At 45.7% G+C, this 24850-nt stretch overlaps 1 protein-coding gene across 1 annotated transcript in view; it reads right to left on the reverse strand.

Moving 5' to 3' along the window:
- The window catches only part of mmp11a (matrix metallopeptidase 11a), a 176883-nt gene that overhangs the window by 38735 nt on the left and 113298 nt on the right, over positions 1-24850 (reverse strand). Inside the window, exons 2-5 of the mRNA XM_072499785.1 lie at positions 22434-22696; positions 9374-9517; positions 3978-4111; positions 133-374 (exon numbers count right to left, since the gene is read on the reverse strand). Of these exons, the coding sequence (XP_072355886.1) occupies positions 133-374; positions 3978-4111; positions 9374-9517; positions 22434-22696 (783 nt within the window). The remainder of the gene's footprint in view (positions 1-132; positions 375-3977; positions 4112-9373; positions 9518-22433; positions 22697-24850) is intronic.

Here is a 24850-nt window from a genome sequence, read left to right on the forward strand (position 1 = left end):
GAACAAAGTTGGCTAAATGGAGTTGAGGTATCAATCAGCCATGACTTAACTGAATGGTGAACATACTAAAAGGGCTGAATGGCCTCCTCCTGTTCCCATGGTCCTGTGTCGGTAAGGTTTCTGTCACTGTACCTCGTTTCCTTGATGTTCAACCCTGGGCAATTCATTGGTTTCCATGTCCTGGTCAAAGTGCTCATCTCCATTGTTCCGAGAGCTGCCATATAAATACTGTATCCCTTGTTTGTCATCCTCGGCCAGACCCAGTGGGTAATGGGAAGTGTAATAAGGTGACATCAAGGATTTTGGGACTCTTGAATGTTGCAGTCCAAGTACGTGGCCAAACTCGTGAGCTGTGACTTGAAGGAGGTCAGTACCTGTCCATAGAATAAAGGCCAGAGTGTCACCGACCTGGTGTCCACTACAACACCACAGCAATGTTCACAGTAATCTTAATCGCTGTCTCTTCTGAAGGTTCAAGGTGCCCTTTGAATCCCCATATCCAATTTACTCCCACAATCTCCAACTTTCCCCTCCCTGATATCCTTTCATATATGAAGCTGAGAGTGATGTCAATGGGCTTTTCCAATAAAAGAGCCACATCCTCACGCACAGCATCACACATGCACGCTTCCTGGCACACATCTACACAGACCCACCCATGTGCACACATACACACACATACACACATTAACAGAGATCCATCCGCATGCACACACACACACAATTTCATACACACATCAACACAGACCCACCCGCGTGCACACACATAAATACACACACAGTTTCATACACACATCAACAGAGGTCCATCTGCATGCACACACACACACAGTTTCATACACATAGGCACACAGACCCACCCGCGTGCGCACACACACAGTTTCATACGTACACCCACACGGACCCACCCATGTGCACACACATTCACAGTTTGATACACACGTCAACACAGACCCACCCGCATGCACCCACACAGACCCACCCACGTGCACACACACGCACTGTTTCATACACACACTCACACTCACTCCACAGTCCGACTCTCCCCAGCATGGAAAATAATCAGGCTGCAGAAGCCAGTCCAGCAGACGTGGTTACCAATTAAGGGAGGTGAGATGGGAATTCTGTCCCTCAAAGGCCTTGTGGAAATGCTGACCAATTAGAATGTGATCAGTTTGCACTAATGGCAGGGCCACCAAGAGGGGAGCCCAATGTTGGTACTGTAGCTCGGCTGAAAGGTGGTGAACTGTGCTGGATCAGTCCAGCAGGTGAATCAGGGGTCTCCCTGGGTGCTGAGCTGACAGGTCACAGTAAGAGAGGCGAATGGAAAGGCTAGGCAGGGCTTGGGGCAGAAAGAAACCGGGAGGGGTTTGTATGCACTTTGGTGGGGGAGCAGGGGAGCAGCCTGTTAAGGAGGGACCCCTTCCCCTGCCCAACACCAATTTGTGTAGGGAAACCAGCCAACTGGGCATTGGGCACAAACCTCCTGTTACCAGTTAAATCCTTATGGGGCCAGGATGAGGGTGGAATGAATTCCCCATTTAAGGGACTCAATTGATTCACTAGCAGCCAGGCCAGCCAACACCTGCGCAGGTAGGCAGCAGGTGGGTTGTTCAATGGGTCTTACCCTGGCTTCAAACCCACCATGTGGGGAGTGTAAAATTCAGCCTCATTTTCCAGATTCTGTGAAAGACTTCCTGCCAGTCTATACCAGTTGCAGCAATTCACTACTCATCGGCTGGCTTCTGATTTTGTGCATGTGTGGTGAACTTGTGCCTCAGTGTGGACTCTCGCCAGGATGGAGATCCACGCAGGGCCTCGGTCCTCTGACCTGACCCCTTCTGCCAGTAATACCCAACCTGGAACCCTTGCTACAGAACTTCACTCCTCATTGGTTTGAATTTCCGGCGGTACCTGGTCAGGGTGGGGAAGGGGCCAGAAGAGATGGACGTAGAGAGTGCAGAAAAGGGGTTGGTTGGTGCCTTCACCATGCTTTGATTCTGTCTTCACAAATGAGGACACAAATCAGATAGCAGAAATGTTGGGGGACGCAGGGTTTTGTAAGTGGGTGGAACTGAAGGAGATTAACATTTGTAGAGAAATGATGTTAGGGAAATTAATGGGATTGAAGACTGATAAATCCCCAGGGCCAGATAATCTACATTCAAGGGTACTAAAGGAGGTGGCTCTAGAAATGGTGGATTCATTGGTGGTCATCTTCCAAGATTCTATAGACTCTGGAACAGTTCCTGCAGATTGGAGGGTAACCAATTAACCACTGTTTAAAACGGGAGGTAGAGAAAAAACAGGGAATTATAGACCAGTAAGCCTTACGTCGATAGTGGGGAAAATTCTAGAATCCATTATCAAAGATTTTATAGCAGAGCACTTAGAAAACAGTGGTAGGATTTATGAAGGGGAAATCGTGCTCGACAAATCTACTGGAATTCTTTGAGGATGTAACTAATAGAGTTGATGAGGGAGGGCCAGTGGATGTGGTATATTTGAACTTTCAGAAGACTTTTGACAAAGTCCCCTTTACGAGATTAGCGTGTAAAATTAGAGTGCATGGGATTAGGGCTAATGTATTGAGATGGATAGAAAACTGGTCAACAGACAGGAAACAAAGAGTAGGAATTAAGGAGTGTTTTTCAAATTGGCAGGCAATGACTAGTGGGGTACCGCAGGGATCGGTGCTGGGACTCCAGAAATTCACAATATATATTAATGATTTAGATGAGGGAACAAAATGTAATATTTCTATATTTGCTGATGGCACCAAGTTGTGTGGGAGTGTGAGGTGACAGGAAGATGCAGAGATCCTTCAGTGTGATTTGGACAAGTTGAGTGAGTGGGCAAATGAATGGCAGGTGCAGTATAATTTGGAGAAATGCGAGGTTATCCACTTTGGTAGCAAAAATGAGAAGGCAGACTCTGAATGGACATAAATTAGGAGAGGGGAATGTGCAACGAGACCTGGGTGTCCTCGTGCACCAGCCACTGAAGGTAAACAAGCAGGTACAGCAGGCGGCAAAGAAGGTAAATGGTATGCTAGCCTTCATAGCGAGACGATTTGAGTACAGGAGCAGGGGTGTCTTGCTGCAATTATACAGGAAATTGGTAAAGCCACACCTGGAATATTGTGTGCAGTTTTGTTCTCCTTATCTGAGGAAGGATGTTCTTGTTCTAGAGGGAGTGAAGCGAAGGTTGACCAGAATGACCCCTGGGATGAAGGGACTGATGTATGAGGAGAGATTGAATCGGTTAGGATTGTATTCACTGGAGTTCAGAAGAATGAGGGGGGGATATCATAATATCCTATAAAAATTCTAAAAGGACAAGACAGGGTAATAATAATAATAATAATAATCGCTTATTGTCACAAGTAGGCTTCAATGAAGTTACTGTGAAAAGCTCCTAGTCGCCACATTCCGGCTCCTGTTCGGGGAGGCCCGTACGGGAATTGAACCCGCGCTGCTGACATTGTTCTATGCAGGAAGGATATTTCCGATGGTGCGTGTGTCTAGAACTAGAGGTCACAGTCTGAGGATACAGGGTAGACCATTTAAGACAGAGATGAAGAGAAATTTCTTCACCCAGAGAGTGGTCGGCCTGTGGAATTCGTTATCACAGTAAATAATTGAGGCCAAAACATGTATGTTTTAAAAAAGCAGTTAAATATAGTTCTTGGGGCAAAGGAATCAAAGGATATGGGGTAAAAGCGGAATTAGGCTATTGAGTTGGATGATCAGCCATGATCATAATGAATGGCACAGCAAGCTCGAAGGGCCAAATCGCCTCCTCCTGATCCTATTTCCTATGTTTCAACTCTCTTGGCAGTCAAACCTCTTGTAAATGCATAACTGGGATGTAAGCGTATCTAGGAATGACAGCATTTATTGCTGGGAAATATTTATACCCTTCCTCTATTTTCAGAGGAGATAAGGATGACTGAGTCCAGTTGTGAGCTCACTTACCCTTGCTACTGTCAGTGGTCCACAGTTCATCATAGTCAAAGTGAATATTCCCTTCTTGTGGGGTTTGAGGATAGAAAGCGTGTGCTAACACACCACCAGGGCCATCGAACGGTAGGTTATCTCCGTGCCAATAGCTGCAAGGTAATAAAGGAACAACCTGACATTATGCCATTCACACACTGGCAAGTAGTTTTTCAACAAAAATGGTATCTGTAGCAACTGGCAAAATCACAAGAAAACCAGCAAATTCACAGTAAACTCTCTCTCCTGAAGTCTCGCTGTTTTAATCTCGCTCCTGAAGTCTCGCTGTTTTAATCTCTCTCTCCTGGTCTCGCTATTTTCATCTCTCTCTCCTGAAGTCTCGCTGTTTTAATCTCTCACCTGAAGTCTCGTTGTTTTAATCTCTCTCTCCTGAAGTCTCACTGTTTTAATCTCTCTCCTGAAGTCTCGCTGTTTTAATCTCTCTCCTGAAGTCTCGTTTTAATCTCTCTCTCCTGAAGTCTCGTTGTTTTAATCTCTCTCCTGAAGTCTCACTGTTTTAATCTCTCTCCTGAAGTCTCGCTGTTTTAATCTCTCTCCTGAAGTCTCGTTGTTTTAATCTCTCTCTCCTGAAGTCTCGTTGTTTTAATCTCTCTCTCCTGAAGTCTCACTGTTTTAATCTCTCTCCTGAAGTCTCGCTGTTTTAATCTCTCTCCTGAAGTCTCGTTGTTTTAATCTCTCTCTCCTGAAGTCTCGTTGTTTTAATCTCTCTCTCCTGAAGTCTCACTGTTTTAATCTCTCTCCTGAAGTCTCGCTGTTTTAATCTCTCTCCTGAAGTCTCGTTGTTTTAATCTCTCTCTCCTGAAGTCTCGTTGTTTTAATCTCTCTCTCCTGAAGTCTCACTGTTTTAATCTCTCTTCTGAAGTCTCACTGTTTTAATCTCTCTCCTGAAGTCTTGTTGTTTTAATCTCTCTCTCCTGAAGTCTCGCTGTTTTAATCTCTCTCCTGAAGTCTCATTGTTTTAATCTCTCTCTCCTGAAGTCTCACTGTTTTAATCTCTCTTCTGAAGTCTCACTGTTTTAATCTCTCTCCTGAAGTCTCGTTGTTTTAATCTCTCTCTCCTGATGTCTCACTGTTTTAATCTCTCTCCTGAAGTCTCGCTGTTTTAATCTCTCTCCTGAAGTCTTACTGGTAGAAAGGCATGGACTAGTCAGGGATTGTCAGGATGGATTTTTTAAAGGAAGGTCTCGTCTCACAAATTTGATTTAATTCTTTGAGGAAGTGACAAGAAGGTTTGATGAACATGGTGGCTATTGTGTACATGGATTTTAGCAAGACGTTTGTCAAGGTCCCAGATGATAGATTGGTCAAAAAATTAAAAGCGCCTGCAATACAGGGCGATGTGGCAATCAGGATAAAAATTTGGCTTAGTAACAGGAAACAAAGTGTAATGGTTGATGTTGTGTTCTGTGATCTTGTCTTGCAATGAATCTACAGAACTGCAGGTGACTTAACCAGAACGATGCTTTATTGATTTACACATGGTAAGGTGATGATCAGAATCAATACTGACCAAGTTATCATCGAGTTACAGTAGACTCTCCTGGAATTACCCTTATGTGCGACTGTCCTCATATATGCCTTACAACCTTCTGCTGGTGGCTGGATGTCATCTGACCGATGTCTCCAGTCTGCATGGTAAATCTGTACTGCCACCTGCTGGTTGGAGGTCCCACCACAACTATATACAATATTGTCTACAGGCATATCACCACAGTCGATGGCTGACTCTGCAAATGGAAAGTTGTTTCAAGTGGTGTTCCACAGGGCTCGGTGTTGGGACCCTTACTATCTGTGTTATATATTAATGATTTGGACGTGAATGTGGAGAGCAAGATTTGGAAATTTGCAGACGACACAAAGAATGGCAAGTGGTGGACAGTGTAGAGGATAGCTATAATCTCCAAAATGATATAGATGGGTTGGTGGGGTGGGTGATAAAGTGGCAGGTGGAATTTTACACAGAGAAGTGTGAGGCCATGCATGCAGGGAGGTCAAACAGTTATAGGGAGCACGCAATAAATAGGAATATACTACGAGGGGTAGATGAAATGAGAGATCTTGGCGTACAAGTACACAGGTCTCTAAAGGCAGCAGTTCAAGTAGACAAGGTTATAAAGAAAGCATATGGAATGCTCTCCTCATTAGCAGATGTATAGAATATAAAAGTAAGGATATAGTGTTGGAATTGTATAAAACACTGGCGAGGCACAACTGGAGTATTGTGTGCAGTTCTGGTCACCACGTTACAGGAAGGTTGTAATTGCTCTGGAAAGAGTGCAAAAGGGGTTTACAAGAATGTTGTCAGGGCTAGAAAAGTGTAGCCACGAGGAGAGATTGGATAGGTTGGAGTTATTTTCCTTGGAACAAAGAAGGCTGAGAGGTGACTTGATTGAGGTGTACAAAATTATGAGGGGAAATGATAGAATGGACTGGATTAAATTGCTTCCCTTGGTGGTGAATTCTAGAACCAGGGGACATAGATTCAAGATAAGAGGCAGAAGGCGTAGAGGGGACATGATGAAGAACATTCTTATAGAGGGTAGTGGGAGCTGGCATTCACTGCCTGAGATGGAGGTGGAGGCAGAGGCCCTAAACGCTTTTAAAAGGTACTAGGATCTGCACCCTAAGTGCTATAAGCTACAGGGCTATGGACCGGGTGCAGGAAGGTAGGGTTAGAAAGTGCTTCCTCAGGCTGGCAGCACGGTAGCACAGTGGTTAGCACTGTTGTTTCACAGCTCCAGGGTCCCAGGTTCGATTCCTGTCTTGGGTCACTGTCCGTGTGGAGTCTGCGTGGGTTTCCGCCAGGTGCTCCGGTTTCCTCCTCCAAGTCTCGAAAGACGTGCTTGTTAGGTGAATTGGACAGTCTGAATTCTCCCTCTGTGTACCCAAACAGGTGCCGGAATGTGGCGACTAGGGGCTTTTCACAGTAACTTCATTGCAGTGTTAACGTAAGCTTACTTGTGACAATAAATATTAAAAAAAGAATGGACAAGGTGGGCCGAATGGCATCCTTTTGTGCTGTAACTTTTCCACGATTCTATGGTTCTAAGGAGACGAATACTGTACACAATACTCCAGATGTGGTCTCACCAGTCCCCTGTACAACTGAAGCATAACCTCCCTACTTTTGTAATCAATTCATCTCACAATAAATCATAACACTCTATTACTAACTACTGACTATACCTTTTGTGATTCATGCACTAGGACATCCAGATCTTTCTGCATCTCAGAACTTTGCAGTCTCTCACTGTTTAAATAATGTGCCTCTTTTTTATTCTTCCTACCAAAATGGACAATTTCCCATTTTCCCACGTTATACTCCATTTGCCAGATCTTTGCCCACTGACCTTACCATCTGTATCCCTCTGTAACCTTCTTATGTCCTCTTTCCAATTCCAATTCTCTTCCCGCTAAGGCAGACCTTTATCAGCAAGGGTTTATAGCTTGAGAGGCTCCATTCCACATCAAACGTGGTTGACCAGGAGTGTCTCCCACTCTTAGTGGGCCAGCCATCGGCTTGTTGGGAAGGATTTGCAGGTTGTCACTCAACCTCTTTGTTATGGACGCACCGTCCTCCGCCATCAAGTCCTGGGGTAGGACTTGAACCCAGAGATTCTGGCTCAAAGGCAGGGACACTACCGACGGAACCACAAGACCCCATTAGTCACTTCCTTCAAGGCCTTAGGGTGAAGTCCATCTGGACCCAGGGATTGTCAGCCCACATGAGACATTTTGTTGATTGTTGTCCATGCGAAGGGCTGCGCCACATTCCACTGATTTCCATCTGTGTAGATTTTTTCCCTCCCGGTATGACTGAAGTGTTTCACACGTAAAGTGAGGGCAGGTGAAGTGAGGTGTGCGCTGACCACTCACAATATTGACTGTGAGCCTGCACCCCTCTGTGTCCAAAGTGTAAATATTTATTTTGTTTTTACCATTTGAAGTTGATGATATTCTAGTAATATCAAAATGATTAAACATTTTCGATAACTAGTTATGAAATATTTGACATGTATTAAATGTATTTAATCTTATTCATGGGGTGATGGTTAGTGAACAAGCCCAATTTCAAGTTCTGGGCCCACTGAGATGAAGGAGGGCCATTCATTTGACCCACTCACTAACCTAGGTTGCCCAATAAACCTGTTCAATTCATCTGCCATCTCCTTATTTTCCATTATTAATTACCCAGACTCACTTTCTCTAGGTTAACTCTTATCTTATTTAAATATCTAGCAAAGCTTTATCTGTTTTTATATTTCTAGCTAGTTTTCTCTCACTCTCATTTTCCCTTCCTTCTTAACCTTTTTGTCACTCTTTGCTTTTCTTTCTAATGTTCGGACCTGCCACCCATCTTTGCGCAATTTCATGTTTTTTCTTTAAGTTTTAACGTATTTTGTTAACCACAGATGACGGGTCCTCCCGGGGGATGTTTCTTTTTCATTGGTGTGTATCTGCCTCTCCATTTCTGCTGCATGTTCTTGTGGGACCCACTCAACATGGCAGAATCCTAAACTGGGAGATGCAATCTCTGTGGAAGCTTCCATTTCAAGCTGTACATAGAATCTTTGCCTGTTAGCACATACTGTTTGATTGTGCTGCCCACATGATAGCATACCAACATCCAGAAATGACAAGCCAGGCTGTTTGGCCAAACTAGCCTGTGTTGGTGTTTATGTTTGACATGAGTGGAAGTCTGAATCCCATGTTTACTGCAGGCACAGCTCACAGGGTTTACCCAGCAGGACACACCCTCTGGGGAACATTTTATACTTATTGAAAGCACGGCAAATTTCCAAGGTGCAGTGAAGGGATGTGCAATCAGAGAGTCATTGTGGACCTTCAAATGGCAGCCAGCAATTGTGGGAAATTCAGAAGGGAAATGTTATGAAGGTGTCTGAGTGAGGGTTCCACAATAGCTGTGAGACCCCAATACATTACCAGGTAACAATGGGTTCAGTTTGCTTCCTGCTGCCAGTATGAATCCACACACACTTCAACAAAGAGTCATCCAGACTCGAAATGTTAGCTCCCTTTTCTCTTCACAGATGCTGTCAGACCTGCTGCGATGGTCCAGCTTTTTCAGTTTTTGGTTCAGATTCCAGCATCCACAGTCATTTGCTGCTATGCTTGAATCCACACACTAATGGCTGGATTTGCCCTCTGGCCTAGCCCAATTGGATAGCTGCCTTCCAGCACTTGCTCAGTTGTTAAGTGAAGGTTTGGAATGACAACCTTACATTGGTTCTGAGTCCAGGTTAAGAGTGGCCATTTATTTGCTCTACTGCATGTGGATTATGATGATGACTTCTAAATCAGAGAGCTCATTCTCCCCCTCCAGAAACTCTTACCGTGTGAACTCAATGATAATGTCAGCCTCGGTGTCCTGCACCTCTGTAAATGTTAAGGGGGTGACTTCACTCCACACGCTCACTGCTTCAGCAATAGTGCGTCTGACTTTCTCTTTGCTCAGTTGCCAAGGAAATCGCACGATTCTAGAAGAAGGAAAAAAACACAATGATTGTTTATCACAAGAGAGGTTCAGTCAGATGTGCGGCAATCTTGCAGCTTTATTTATCTCCATGAGTTCCCAACATCCACAAACTTCCAGCATTTTCTCTTTGGTTTCAGATTTCAGCATCCGCAGTAATTTGCTTTTATGTCAGCAAGTCTGGAAGCCTGGTTAACCGAGACCTATCAGCTGGTCGTGCATAACCCTTACAGAAGAGGACAGTTTGTAATTTATGGCGTATTGGTATTGTCACTGGACTAGTGAGCCAGAAAGAACAGGGCAAGATCTAGTTCGAATCCCACCACAGCAGATGGTGAAATTTGATTTCAATAAAAATCTGGAATTAAAAGTCTAACGATGACCATGAAACCATTGCCAATTGTTCTAAAACTCCATCTGGTTCACTAATGTCCTTTAGGGAAGGGAATCTGCCGTTCTTACCTGGTCTGGCCTACATGTGACTCCAGACCCACAGTTTAGCCCCCTGAATGGAGGGCAGTTAGGGTTGGGCCAGCCAATGACACCCTGATCCATACATGAATTTTAAAAATTGATATATTGCATAATCAATTTCAGCAATATGTTAAGCAACATTCAGACCTAACAACACATGTACAGCAATGTTTCCACAGGACATTTAGGAATGTGCCAGGTAGGGAATGAACAGGTTGTATACAAGCAATGTTCACTTTAAGATATGCCCCGACACAGCTCTGTAGTAATCTTAGAGAGACCACGCAGTACAATGAGTCAGCTGACACAGCAAACAGAAGCGACAGAGAACACTGGTCCACAGATTCGCTGAATTTCCCCAAACTCGCCATTGAATCTAAGGCATGAAGGGCCTGGTAATTGTCAATTAATCCCACCGATAAATACTGAGTGCTCACTGCTGAGGTCTCATTGTCTGCAGTGGAGATCTCTCACACCGTTGCAAAGCATGGCAGTGATACCACTGCCGACTAATCTAAGAGTAGGAAAGTTCTCCTTTCCTCACCTCCAGCAGCATCTTCAGAATGTTCTTTCTCCATTTCTTCGTCTACCAGATTCGTTCCTCGCTCAGCTATTGAATTCTTCTCTCGTTGTCACAGCAACGGTGATCAATACAGTTGCAAAGTTTTCAGAGGAGCCCAAAGTGCCTCATTTTGCCAAGCTGGTTCCTTCACCTTTCCCCAGTGTGCGCCAGGGAGAGGCTGACAAGGAGAATTCACGTTCACTGACTTACTTTTCAAGAGATTTGTGATAAGACCATAAGACATAGGAACAGAATTAGACCACTGGGCCCATCGAGTCTGCTCCACCATTCAATCATGGCTGATATTTTTCTCATCCCCATTCTCCTGCCTTCTCCCCATAACCCCTGATCCCCTTATTGATCAAAAACCTATCCATCTCTGTTTTAAAGACACTCAATGATTTGGCCTCCACAGCCTTCTGCGGCAAAGAGTTCCACAGATTCACCACCCTCTGGCTGAAGAAATTCCTCCTCATCTCTGTTTTAAAGGATCGTCCCTTTAGTCTGAGATTGTGTCCTCTGCTTCTAGTTTTTCCTACAAGTGGAACCATTCTCTCCACGTCCACTCTATCCAGGCCACTTAGTATCCTTTAAGTTTCAATAAAATCCCCCCTCATCCTTCTAAACTCCAACGAGTACAGACCCAGAGTCCTCAACCGTTCCTCATACGACAAGCTCTTCATTCCAGGGATCATTCTTGTGAACCTCCTCTGGACCCTTTCCAAGGCCAGCACATCCTTCCTTAGATACGGGGCCCAAAACTGCTCACAATACTCCAAATGGGGTCTGACCAGAGCCTTATATAGCCTCAGAAGTTGCAGATCATTTGAGTCCTGGAGCTTTCAGTATTTCCTCAATTGGTTTTCACTGTCTTTACATTCAGGTAAGTGTCAGAGGCCAGGAACAGGCTGTCAGGCGAGGCTGCTGTCCCACTCCACCAATATACTGCCAAGGAGACACCACGGGAACACATATGCCCTTCCCGTCCTCCAACAGAGCCGACAACACTGTGAGGGATTGAAACCTTTGGCAAAAGTGACTTGGTGGGAGGGAAGTAGGTGTTGGATGGAAGTTGTAAATAGTACACGAGGTACTTTTGTGGGAAGAGTGAACTTGGGGGAAATGGAGAATAAAGAGTTAACTCTAATGAGCATGTGCCCAAGAAGCTATGTCACAGTGATGTCACTCACTGAGAAGCATCTTGGAGAGTAGCGATGCCATCATTTTATGTATTGAGCCTTCTGCGCTCCCTCCCTCGGACAGCTTTGCTCCCTCCCTCGGACAGCCCCCCTCCCTTCTTCCCTCAGACAGCCGGCGTTGGACTGGGGTGGGCACAGTAGGAAGTCTTACAACACCAAAGTCCAATAGGTCCAACATAATCATCTACCTGGCAATGTAGAAAATTGTCCAGGTATCTCTTGTCCACAAAAAGCAGGACAAACCAAAACCCGCCAATTGCCCCACTGGTCTACTCTCAATCAGCATTAAAGTGATGGAAGGGGTCATCAACAGAACTATCTAGCGGCACTTACTCTACTCCTGCCCTCATTACAGCCTTGGTTTAACATGGACAAAAGAGGTGAACTCCAGAGGTGAAGTGAAAGCGACTGCCCTTAACTTGAAGGCAGCACTTGACTGTGTATGATATCAAGGAGGCCCAGAACAACTGGGGTCAATGGGAATATGGGAGAAAACTTTGGATTTGGAGTCATACCTGGCATAGGGAAGATGGTTGTGGCTGTTGGAGGTCAATCATCTGAGCTCCAGGACATCACTGCAGGAGTTCCTCAGGGTAGTGTCCGAGGCCCAACCATCTTTAGCTGCTTCATAAGGTCAGAAGTGAGGATGTTTGTTGATGACTGCACAATGCACAGCACCATTCACGACTCTTCAGATACTGAAGCAGTCTATGTCCAAATGCAGCAAGACCTGGACAATATCCAGGCTTGGGCTGACAAGTGGCAAGTTACATTTGTGCCACTCTAGTGCCAGGCAATGACCATCTCCTGCAAGAGAGAATCTAACCATCATCCCTTGACACTGAATGGTATTACCATCGCTGAATCCCCCAACCAGCAGAAACAATCTCTCCACCTCTATCCTTTCAAGCCCCTTCAGAATTTTGTAGGATTAAATGAGATTGTCTCTCCTTCATCAAAATTCCAGAGAATATGAATCAATTTACTCAACCTCTCCTCATCGGACAACCCACTCATCCCAAGGACTAAACGAGTGAACCTTCAGTACCATTTCCAAGGTACGTTTATTCCTTATTAATGTGGAAACCAAAACTGGACGCAATATTCCAGATGTGGCCTTACCAAAAGGCTGTGAGACTCTAGCAAAGACTCTTATCCTCCAATCCCTTGTTATTTGCCTTCCTGCATGTTAACCTTCTGCATTCCTTGTACAACACACCCAAATGTCTAGAAACATGAACACATACAAGTTTCTCATCTTTTAAAAATATTGTTCTTTTTTATTCTTCTGAGCAAAGTGAATAATTTCACACTGCCCTAGGTTGTTCTCCATCTGCCATTCATTTAACCCGTCTATATCTCTCTGCAACCTTTCTGTGTCCACAACTTGCCCTTCAAACCCAGCTTTCTATCATCAGCAAACTTAGATACATTATCCTCTGCCTCTTCACCTAAGTCATTATTATAGATGGTAAGTAGCTGAGGCTCCATCACTGATCCTTGTGGCAATCACTGCCTCCCAGCTTGAAAAGAATCCATTTATGCCCACTCTCTGTTTCCTCACCAAGGATGAAGATGTTGGGCTAGTGTTACGGCACCCTGGACAAGTGCACGGTCAATTCCAGCCCCACTCACCCTGCAGTCACAAGTGATTTAACCAATAACTCTTGTAAAAATACCCAGGTCTTTGACCCTTGGCTGCCCAATAACAACAGTCGCCAGGTTTGAATATTTAAATACAATTTTTATTTATAACAAGATCTATCATGGGAAAGTGCAGTAAATACAACTAGTTAACTATCACCTAACCCCTAACTGTCCCACCCTCTACCCATACACACAATATAGACAAACACTAGTGAGAGGGGGGGAGCAAATGGCATAAAAATAATAAGGATGAAGGTCAAAAGCTAAGAGTCTTTGCTTCAAATGGTGTTTCTTAAGCACATTTTCCTCACAGCATGCTCGCTAATTAAAGTCCCCGTCTTCTTTGTCATCCATTCAGGGTCCCCGCTGGTTAGAAAATACAGCACTCACAGACAGTAGGTTTTCTGGAGAGACGCTTTCTCATCGAACTGGGCCTTCAGCTTGAGGTTCACCTTCAGGATTATCTATCTCTAGAAGACACTTTATTTCACATCAGACCTTGCTTCCAGCTCATGGTTTAACTTCAGGCCTCTGCAGTCTAAAGAGAATGGCACCCAGACTTGCTGGAGAGAGAGTCAGCCCGTTCAGTGGCCTTCTGAAGAGAATTAATTGGATCATTTTGTAGAGAGTTAGTTAGACCCCACCATCAGGCTGCCAGAATCAAAAGCTGAAACCAAACTGGACTCTGAAAAACCTTCCAGTGGAATAATATCCATCACTACTAGTTACCGGGCAGAGAACAGCCCTTTGGGACAATTCATTGGCCACCAGCCAAATCAATCAAACCGAGTCATCACTGATACAGGTTAGTCTGCAATCACCAGTTTAAACCAGCACAGGCTTATGCTTGAATTAAAGGTACAGGCCACTACTTCCTTCTGCTTGAAGTAATGATACAGGCTGCCTTAAAGTCACATGTCCATAAACCATCCATGGATCAACAATATAAAAGAAAGGGAAAATAAGGGAATAAACAGGAAGGACCCTTACACAAATCATGGTGAAAGAGAAGGTAACTTTAACATTAATAAGGAGGATCTGCTGGATCGGCTGCCTGTAATTAAAATTGCTAAGGCACGGACTTCCGATGGCGACCATGGAGTGAGCGGTTGCATATTTGGTGGCTCCCGCTGAAGGTGGATTTTTCTGGTCTTTTCCCCACCCAAAGGTGAAGCATTTGAGTGCAAGAGATGCAGGAGTGCCTGGGGAAAGTCTTAGTCCTCTGGTGTGGCTGGTGGATGGATCCACTAGGAGTGGGGCAAGAAGAACAGAACTGCTGGATCAGGAGGGTCTCCGTGGTGCACCACAGGATAAGATGCCGGAGGGCAAGGGAGCTGCTGTGCCCGCTCAGTGGCCAATGGAGCAGTAAATAGAGTTCCGAAATGAAAAGTTCTGTCGGCAGGGGAAAGAGGCCCTGGAAGACCTAGCCAAGGTGATGGAACCGATTAAGTCAGGAATCGAGAGAGTGGAGCAGAGGCTGGAGTCCCGGGGCCAGGCGATCCGGAAAATGGAGACGGTGAGGGGGAGCACGAGGAACAGTTGGCCTCATTGGAGCCCGAGTTGGGGGTGATGAGGGAGACCCAAAAGAGGCTGAAGGAGATGGTGCAGGATCTGAAAAATTGCTCCAGAAGACAAACCCTTTGGATAGTGGTGATGCCGATGGCATTGAAGGTGTGGAGGCCGGCATGTACGTGGTCAAGATGCTTGACAGCATGATAGCACAGTGGTTAGCACAGTTGCTTCACAGTGCCAGGGTCCCAGATTCGGTTCTCAGCTTGGGTGACTGTCTGTGCAGAGTCTACACATTCTCCCCGTGTCTACGTGGGTTTCCTCCGGGTGCTCCGGTTTCCTCCCACAGTCCAAAGACGTGCATGTTAGATGGATTGGCCATGCTAAATTGCCCTTAGTGTCCATAAAAGGTTGGGTGGGGTTACGGGGATAGGGTGGAGGTGTGGGCTTGGGTAGGGTGCTGTTTCCAAGAGCCGGTGCAGACTCGATGGGTCGAATGGCCTCCTTCTGCACTGTATGTTCTATGATTGATAAGCTGATGAGGGAGAGGGCCTTGGACTGGCCTCTAGAGGTCAACCGAGCACACAGGACACTGATGAGGAGGCCTGGGAAAGGAACAAGCTGCGGGTGTATCAAGACCTGGCAGTAGAACTGGCAAAGAGGAGGGCCGGGTTCAACCAGGTTAAGGCTACTCTCTTTAAAAAAGGAGTGAAGTTCAGAGTATTGTACCCGGCCCGCCTGTGGGTGACTTTCCAGAATCGAGAGTACTATTTTGGCATGCTAGAAGAGGCGATGGAGTTTATGAGGGACAATGGACTGGGAGGGGAGTGAGGACATTGAACTTTGAATGGGTTTGTGTGTTTTTAGAAATTTTTGATGGCGGTTTTCTGCAGTGCAGGATTTTCATGGGGGAACATCGAGGGGAGTGCACCTTTTATTACTCTTTAGGGGAGTGTGATTGGGGGGGGGTGGCGAGTTTAGGGTGTGAGGGAAGTTGGAGGCCTTGGGTGGGGGGCCATGCACCTGAAGAGTCTGAAGGCAGACGTGGCATTTTGCAGGAGATGCACCTGAAGATAGGGCACCAGACAGGGTTGAGGAAAGGATGGGTGGGTCAGGTGTTCCACTCAGGACTGGATATGAAGACAAGGGGGGTGGCGGTGTTGGTGAAGAAGCAGGTGGCATTCAAAGTGGAGAACATTGTGGCCAATTCCGGGGGGGAGGCATGTGATGGTTAGTGGAAAGCTGGAGGGGATGCCGATGGTTTTGGTAAACATTTATTCCCCCCGAATTGGGATGATGTAGATTTTATGAGGCGGGTGTTAGGGAAGATTCCTGGCTTGGACTTGCGTAGGTTGATTATGGGGGGGTGGGGGAGGCGGATTTTAATACAGTTATAGAGCTGAACTTGGATCGGTCGAGTCCTAGGTCGGCGAAGGTGTCAGGTGTTGGCAGTGACGAAGGAGCTGAAGGGGTTTATGGAGCACGTGGGAGGGTGGACCCGTGGAGGTTTGGGAGGCCAAGGGTGAAGGAATTCTCATGTACTTCTCCCACGTGCACTGGGTGCACTCCCAGATTGATTTCTTCGTGTTAGACAAGGTGTTGCAGGCAGGGGTGGTTGACTCGGAGTATTTGACAATTATGGTTTCTGACCACGTCCCACACTGGGTGGATTTGCGCCTGGCCCGGGTGGGGGCCCAGCGGCCGCAGTGGATGTGAGGTTGTTGGCGGAGGAGGTGTGCGAGCGGGTGAGGGCTGCCATTCGGGGGAACGTGGAGCTAAACTACATGGGGGAGGTCACGTTTGCCATGCAGTGGGAGGCACTCAAGACTGTGGTCAGGGGGGAATTTATCTTAATTTGGGCACATAGGGAGAAAGCAGAGCGTGTGAAGATGGCATGGCTGGTGGATGAGATTTTGAGGATAGACAGGAGGTATTTGGAGGCCCTGGAGGCAGGGCTGCTCCCATCCTCCCACCAACCCCCAAACGACAACCCACATGTCAACACAAACATCAAATAAAAAAGGAATCAGGAATCACCCATAGTCACCATCAACATATACAGTCCCCCCCCAACCCCCCTCCCTAATGTTCGATGTCATCTTATTCTTTAAAGTGCACAATGAATAACACCCATGAATTGTAGAACCCCTCCATCATACCCCTCAGTTCAAACGTCACCATCTCAAAAGTTAAGAATTCCATCAGGTCTCCCTGCCATGCCAGGGCACAGGGTGGGGCGGTTAACCTCCACCCCAATAGGATCCGCGTTCGGGCGATCAATGAGGCGAAGATTACAACATCTGCCTCCACACCCGTTTCCAACCCCGGCTGGTCCAACACCCCGAATATGGTCTCCAGAGGACCAAGGTCAAGTTTCACATGCACCACCTTCGAGATTACCCTAAAAAACTACTTCCAGTAATCCTCCAGCTTTGGACAGAACCAAAACATATGAATGTGGTTTGCAGGCCCTTCCACTCGTAACGTTCACAGACATCTTCTACCCCCTCAAAGAGCCGGCTCATCCTCGCCCTTGTGAGGTGCGCTCTATTTGCCACCTTCAGCTTTATCAGCCCCAACCTTGCGCACAAGGTGGAGGCGTTCACCCTCCGGAGCACCTCACACCAGACCCCCTCCTCTGTAACCTCTCCCAGCTCTTCCTCCCACTTTGCTTTGAGCCCTTCCAGCGGTGCCTTCTCCTCTTCCAAAATAACCCTGTAAACCGCCGACACTACCCCCTTCTCCAGTTTCTCCAGTCCCCCTGTCGTCAGCACCTCTTCTAGCAATGTGGAGGCCGGCTCCACCGGGAAGCTCTGTATCGTCTTCTGGCAAAGTCTCAAACCTGCATGTATGTAAACATTTCCCCCTTCAATCCTGCAAACTGATCCCCTGGAAACAAATCCTTTAGTGCCCTCATCCTTTTTTTAAAAGGTTGGCTTAATAACAGTAAACAAAGGCTAATGGTTGATGGCTGACCTTATAAATGGAAAGTCGTTTCAAGTGGTGTTCCACTGGTCTTGGTGTTGAGACCCTCACTGTTTGTGTGATATATTAACGACTTGGACGTGAACGTGGGGTGCCTGAGTGGGAAATTTGCAGATGACAAAAAGATTGGCCGCTTGGTGGACAGTGTAGAGGATAGCTACAATCTCCAAAATGATATGGATGGGTTGGTGGAGTGGGCGATAAAGTGGCAGATGGAATTTAACACAGAGAAGTGTGAGGTACTGCATTTAGATAGGTCAAACAGTTATAGAAAGAACACAATAAATGGGAATATACTAAGAGGGGTAGATGAAGTGAGAGATCTTGGCGTACAAGTACACAGGTCTCTAAAGGCAGCAGTTCAAGTAGACAAGGTTGTAAAGAAAGCATATGGAATGCTCTCCTTCATTGGCAGAGGTATGGAATATAAAAGTAGGGATCTAATGTTGGAATTGTATAAAATACTGGTGAGATCACAACTGGAGTATTGTGTGCAGTTCTGGTCGCCACATTACAGGAAGGATATAATTGCTCTGGAGGGAGTGCAGAAGAGGTTTACAAGATTGATGCCAGGGCTAGAAAAGTGTAGCTACGAAGGAGAGATTGGATAAATTGGGGTTATATTCCTTGGAACAAAGAAAACTGAGGGGTGACTTTATTGAGGTGTACAAAATTATGAGTGGAAGAGAGAGAGTGGGCAGGATAAAATTGTTTCCCTTGGTGGAGAATTCTAGAACCAGGGGACATAGTATCAAGATAAGTGGCAGAAGGTGTAGAGGGGACATGAGGAACAATATTTTTACACAGAGGGTAGTGCAAGTCTGGAATTCCCTGCCTGAGTTGGTGGTAGAGGCAGAGACCCTAAACTCTTTTAAAAAGTACCTGGACCTTAAGTGCTGTAGGCTACAGGGCTATGGATTGGGTGCAGGAAGGTGGGATTAGAAAGTCCTTGGGCTGGCATGTACAATATGGGCTGAATGCTCTCCTTCTGTGCTGTAACATTTCTATGGCTCTATGGGTATAAACCCATGGGATTCACATTGCCATGGAAATGGGCTTTGAGAGGGGAAGGGTTTTGAAAGTCTCTGAAAACTCACAGACACAGGTGGATCACCAGGACCTGGGAGTAAGGTAGCAGCTAGAGGCTACAAGTGGCTATAGACCACCAAACTTGTGAGGATTTGAATTGAGGCTGGAAGATTCACCTAACTTGCATTGAAGTGAGAATCACCAGAAAACATCCCCATCATGAAAGGCAATTCTGGAGTTGTCGGGCTGGGAAAGGTAAAGTTCAGAAGTAAATCCTCAAGAGTGAAGCAGCTCTTTGGACTGCGTCTGGGAAAATCGATTGATTACTTTAAAATACAGTGTAAAGTATTTTGAAATGGGTTCTTCAGTTGTGTTAAAAGTAATGTTCAGTGGTTTAAAATTGTCTACAAAAACAGTGATTACATGGGTGGCATGGTGGCACAGTGGTTAGCATTGCTGCCTACTGCACTGGGGACCCAGGTTCAATCCCGGCTCTGGGTCACTGTCTGTGTGGAGTTTGCACATTCTCCCCGTGTCTGCATGGGTTTCACCCCCACAACCCAAAGATGTGCAGGGTAGGTGGATTGGCCACACTAAATTGCCCCTTAATTGAATAAAAATAATTGGGTACTCTAAATTTATTTTTAAAAAACAGTGATTACTTAATTGTCTGTTTATTACAGTAGACATTTTAAATCCTGTCAAAGTTACTTTTTAGCTAAAAATTGGAAATTCAAATTTTTTGAATTATTGGTTTCTGCAGGGATAGTAGCAGAATGTACAGCGTACAGCATAATCCTGTGTAATTCCCCCCAGGACAGTGTAATCCCGTGTAATTCCGTCAGGACAGTATAATCCTGCGTAATTTCCCTTGGGACAATGCAATCTCATGTATTTGCGCTCGGGACAGTGTTATCCCGTGTAATCCCCCTTGGGATGTGTAATCCTGTGTAATTCCCCTCCAGATAGGGAACAGTGATCTCATGTAATTCCCCTCAGGACAGCGTTATCCCGTGTAATACCCTCGGGACAGTGTAATCCTGTATAATACCCCTCGGGACAGCATAATCCTGTACAAAACCCCTCAGGACAGGGCACAGCGTAATTCCACGTAATTCCCCTCGGGACAGGGCACAGCGTATTCCCATGTAATTCCCCTTGGGGGAGAGCACAGCATTATCCCATGTAATACCAATACCCCACGGGACAGAGCACAGTGTAATCCTGTGTAATTCCACTTGGGACAGCATAATCCCCCTTGTTATTTCCCTCGGTGCAGGGTAATCCTGTGTAATCCCGCTCAGGACAGGTCACAGCGAAATCTTGTGTAATTCCACTCGGGACAGGACACAGCATAAACCCGTGCTATCCCTCTCGAGACAGTGTAACACTTTGTTATTCAATGAATGCCACCACACTGGGAACTCCTGAGGAACAAAGAAATTGTGGCGTGTTTGTAAATAGATCTCTGAAGGCAGGAGGGCAGGTTAATAGGGTGGTGAAAAAGGCATATGTGCACTTGCCTTTATCAATCATGGCATAGATTACAAAAGCAAGGAAGTCATGTTGGAGTTGTATAGAACTTTGTTGAGGCCACAGCTGGAATACTGTGTGCAGTTCTTGTTGCCACATTATAGAAAGGATGTGATTGCACTGGAGCAGTGCAGAGGCGATTCACCAGGATGTTGCCTCAGATGGAACCTTTTAGTTATGAAGAGAGGTTGGATAGCCTTGGGTTGTTTTCGCTGGAGCAGCGAAGACTGAAGGGCGACCTGATCGAGATGTACAAGATTATGAGGGGCATGGAGAGGGTGGAAACAGCTGGTCCCCTTAGGTTTTTTAAAAGCTTTTTATTGGCATTTTCAAAATTATATACATTGCCGTTCGATTTCATTTATTGTACAGTACAAAAAGGCTTCTCTATTTATAATCTGTTGCCGTTTGGCTCAGTGTACAATCCTCCCTACCCCACCCCTCTCCAGCTCCCCTCTCCTTGATCCCCCTCCCTTTTTTGTATAATTCTTTTAAAATACAGTTTTGTACAAGTTATGGATACAGATATACCTTACAAAGCCAAACACATCGGCTGTAGGAAATATACCCGGATGGGAGGGGTCTTTCCACCTCTCTCTTATTTCCTTTTTATTGATTATCTAACTGAGCCATTGCTTGTTTCCCCTGCCCGTTTTTCTTCGTGTTCTCTCGCCATGCTGTGGTTGCTGCCACTGTAGTCTTCCCCTGTGCTCTCCCCTGCCCACCCCCCCATTTTTGATTTCTTATCTGTCCCTCCTTCTGGTTCTTTTTTGTTCTGCCCCTTTCCCCCCTCCCTCCCTTCCCCCTTCTTCATAGCTGCCCCCCATTCTTTCTTGCTGGGTTTTGCTAACTCACCTCCCCCCCCCGCCACAAGTTCAAGGTGAGGGGGGCGAGAGGTTCAGGGGGGATTTGAGGAAAAACTTTCTTACAAAGAGGGTGGTGACGGTCTGGAATGCACTGCCTGGAGGGTGGTAGAGGCGGGTTGCCTCACATCCTTTAAATTGTACCTGGATGAGCACTTGAAACGTTTTAACATTCGAGGCTATGGGCCTAGTGCTGGCAAATGGGATTACGATTGGCAGATCAAGTGCCGTTCATGCGGAGGTGCAGACTCGATGGACTGAAAAGCCTTCTGTGCACTGTATTTTTCTGTGATTCTGAATATTCTTTGTGACAGCGTAATCCCGTGTAATTCCCCTCGAGAAAGGTACAGTGTAATCCCATCTAATTTTCTTCCTTATCCGTTCATAGTATGTGAGCGCGCTGGCTGGGCCAGCATTTATTGCCTTTCCCTGAGGACATCTAAGAGTCAACCACATTGCTGTGGGTCTGGAGTCACATGTAGGCCAGACCGGGTAAGGAATGCAGATTTTGTTCTCTAAAGAGAATTAGTGAACCAGATGTTTTTTACGACAACTGACAATAGTTTCATGGTCACCTTTAGATTTTTAATTCCAGAGTTTTTATTGAATTAAAATTCCACCACTGCCTTGGTGGGATCGAACAAAGGTCCCCAGAGCATTACCCTGGGTCTCTGGATTACTAGTCCAGTGACAATACCACTACCCCACTGCCTCCCCATGAATTCTGTGTATTCCCCCTCGGGACAGCGTGATCCCGTGTAATTCCCCTCGGGACAGTGTAATCCCGGGTAATTTCACTGACACCACAGCACAGGGTAATCTTGTGTAATCCTGCTCGGAACAGGGTACAGCATAATCCCGTGTAACTTCCCTTAGGACAGGGTACAGCATAATCCCATGTAATTCCCCTTGGGACAGCGCAGTCTTGTGTAATTTCCCTTGGGACAGTATATTACTGCTCGGGATGGGGCACGGCATTACCTCATGTAATTCTCCTCTGGATGGTATAATCCCAAATAATCCCTCTTGGGACAGCATAACCCTGTATAATTTCCCTCAGGACAGGGTACGGTGTAATAAAACATAATTCCCCTAGCTACCCAGAGATGAATATCCTACTTGTACGTCAGATCGGTTTTGTTCCATCGTTCTCCGGAAATCACAAAGCGTCTCTTCCTTTTGGTGTTGTCGTGCTGGACAGATTTGCCAGACGGTAGATCGGGAACACCACATCGTCGAGGGTTAAGGAGTGTTGAGGTAGCACCAGCACCGTTGTGGAATGCATGTTCGGCTGGCCGGAACAGATCCTTGTAGAGAGGCAGGAATTGCCATCTGTCAATCCTCTGCTTCGGAATGTGGAAATTCAGTTCCTGGCGCCAGCCCTGGAATATTAATTAACCGAGCATTAGCCGGATTTCTTGTGAAAGAAATTGTTTTAGTGGAAAGCAGTGGACTTTGGTTACATTGAATGGCGGGAGAGGCTGGAATGATTCTGCTTGGAGAAGAGAATGTGGAGAGGGTGTTATGCTCCGGTACTTCATATTCTGAACTTCAAACTAATTTTATATTTTAAAACTGGACACAAAATGGCTGGAAAAGATGTCCGCCCAGGTACACTTGACACAATTTGTTAAATTATGTACCTACACCTCAAGGACAGCAGCGGTTCAAGAAGGAAACTCGCCACCACCTTCTGAAGGGAGTAGCAATATATGCTGGCCTAATCAGCGATGCCCACATCCCATAAATGGAAAAAAAGCCATCTTTTGTGGATTTGAACCACTCTACTGTCTCAAGGAGCAACAAAAAGTACACTCCAGATTCCTGTGCATCGATACCCTCCCTGAAACCAATCACAAAGTTATTATCTGATTTGAATGGATCATTCTAAAGCTAAGATACTAATCATCTCAAACATTCAGAGGTGTCAACCCACAGCACAGGATGCAATGAATATAAATATCGTCCCTTCATTGGAAAAAGGTTTGAAATTATGGTAGTCACATGGTGTGACTGCTTTTAAAAGTCAGCTAAGAGCTGTGTGCAGACAGTTTCACCAAAGCAATTGACCCATCAGTTCAGTCAGTCTGTGAGCCAGGCTTGGAAACAATCTGCAAGTCATCAGGTAGCCAGAGTACATAACAGCTGCCAGTTAGAGTTCACCTGATAACAATCACCTAGAAAACCAACCATAAGCAACCTCGCAGCCTGCTGTGAACCTTTTCCTTTACAAAACCTTCTCTTCAACACTAAAGCATTTGAACCATCCAGGAAACAACAGGTCTGCCATTGGCGAGACTGAAGATTGTAAACTTGAGACTGAGATTACGGTCATCTGCAAAAGTGCAGGGCCCTTATCTTTAATCAATCTTTCTGTATGCAAATTTGTGCATGAGAAGTGTGTGTGAGAGTGTGAGTCTGATACTAACTTGGGGCATGTGTATGAGAATAAACAACATTCTTTAATTTTTAAACTCCCAAAAGTTTGCTGCTGAATTATTTAATTGGGATACGCACTTAAACAGGATAAGAAAGGGCACACCTCTTTCCACACTAAACATACTGATCACAGGAAGTAAGAAAGCTCATGTATTCTGTCTGTGAAGTGTTCAAAGTTCTGTACAATTTTGATAGGGCAAAAGGGCACTGTTTCCAGTGGCAGGAGGGTTATAAGCAGAGGATTGAAGATAACAGGAGAGATTAAAAGAAATACGTTTATACAGCGAGTTGTTATGATCTGGAATGCGCTGCCTGAAAGGTGTTAGAAGATTCAATAGTAATTTCAAAAGGAACTGGATAAATATTTGATGGGAAACATTTGCAGAGCAACAGGAAAAGAGCAGGGAATTGCATTTATTGGATAGCAAACAGCCAGCTTAGATGCAACAGATTGGATGACCCCATTTTGCATTGTATCATTCCATGATCCTTTGTTAAATTATGCAGACAGGTTCCGTAGACTAGGCTACGACTAGACAAGAATTCAGACTGATCTCCAGTGCTGTACTGACAAGGTGTTGCACTGACAGAGGGGCTGTCCTTCAGATGAGATATTAAACCAAAGCCCCATCTGCCTGGCTAGGTCCTATGTCACTATTCTGAAGAAGAGCAGAGAAGGTATCTGGTCAATAGTTATCCCTCAACCAACATCACATTGCTGTTTCTGGAATCTTGCTGTGCACACATTGATGTGTTTCATACATTACAACTGTAGAACCCGAACGGGAGACGACAGGAACAGACGGTAGAGTGGAAACGAACGATTGGTTTATTACGGTATACACAGAAATAATAAAACTCTTACTCCTCTCCCCGAAGGGCTACCCTCCCTGACCTGCACTCAGGTCAGGGTTTTTATACTGAGTAGATTCCCCTTATTAAGGGGAAATCCTGCCCCCAATTACCGGGGAGTTCATATTCAGCTGTGTAAGGGGGAAATCGAATGGAGCACAGTCCTTGGCCCCCAAGGAGGTTATAACAACAACAATGACTACACTTTGAAAATACTTAATTGGCCGGACAGTGGGGACCACATA

The sequence above is a fragment of the Scyliorhinus torazame genome, chromosome 1 (genome assembly GCF_047496885.1).
Source record: "Scyliorhinus torazame isolate Kashiwa2021f chromosome 1, sScyTor2.1, whole genome shotgun sequence".
Lineage (NCBI taxonomy): Eukaryota > Metazoa > Chordata > Chondrichthyes > Carcharhiniformes > Scyliorhinidae > Scyliorhinus > Scyliorhinus torazame.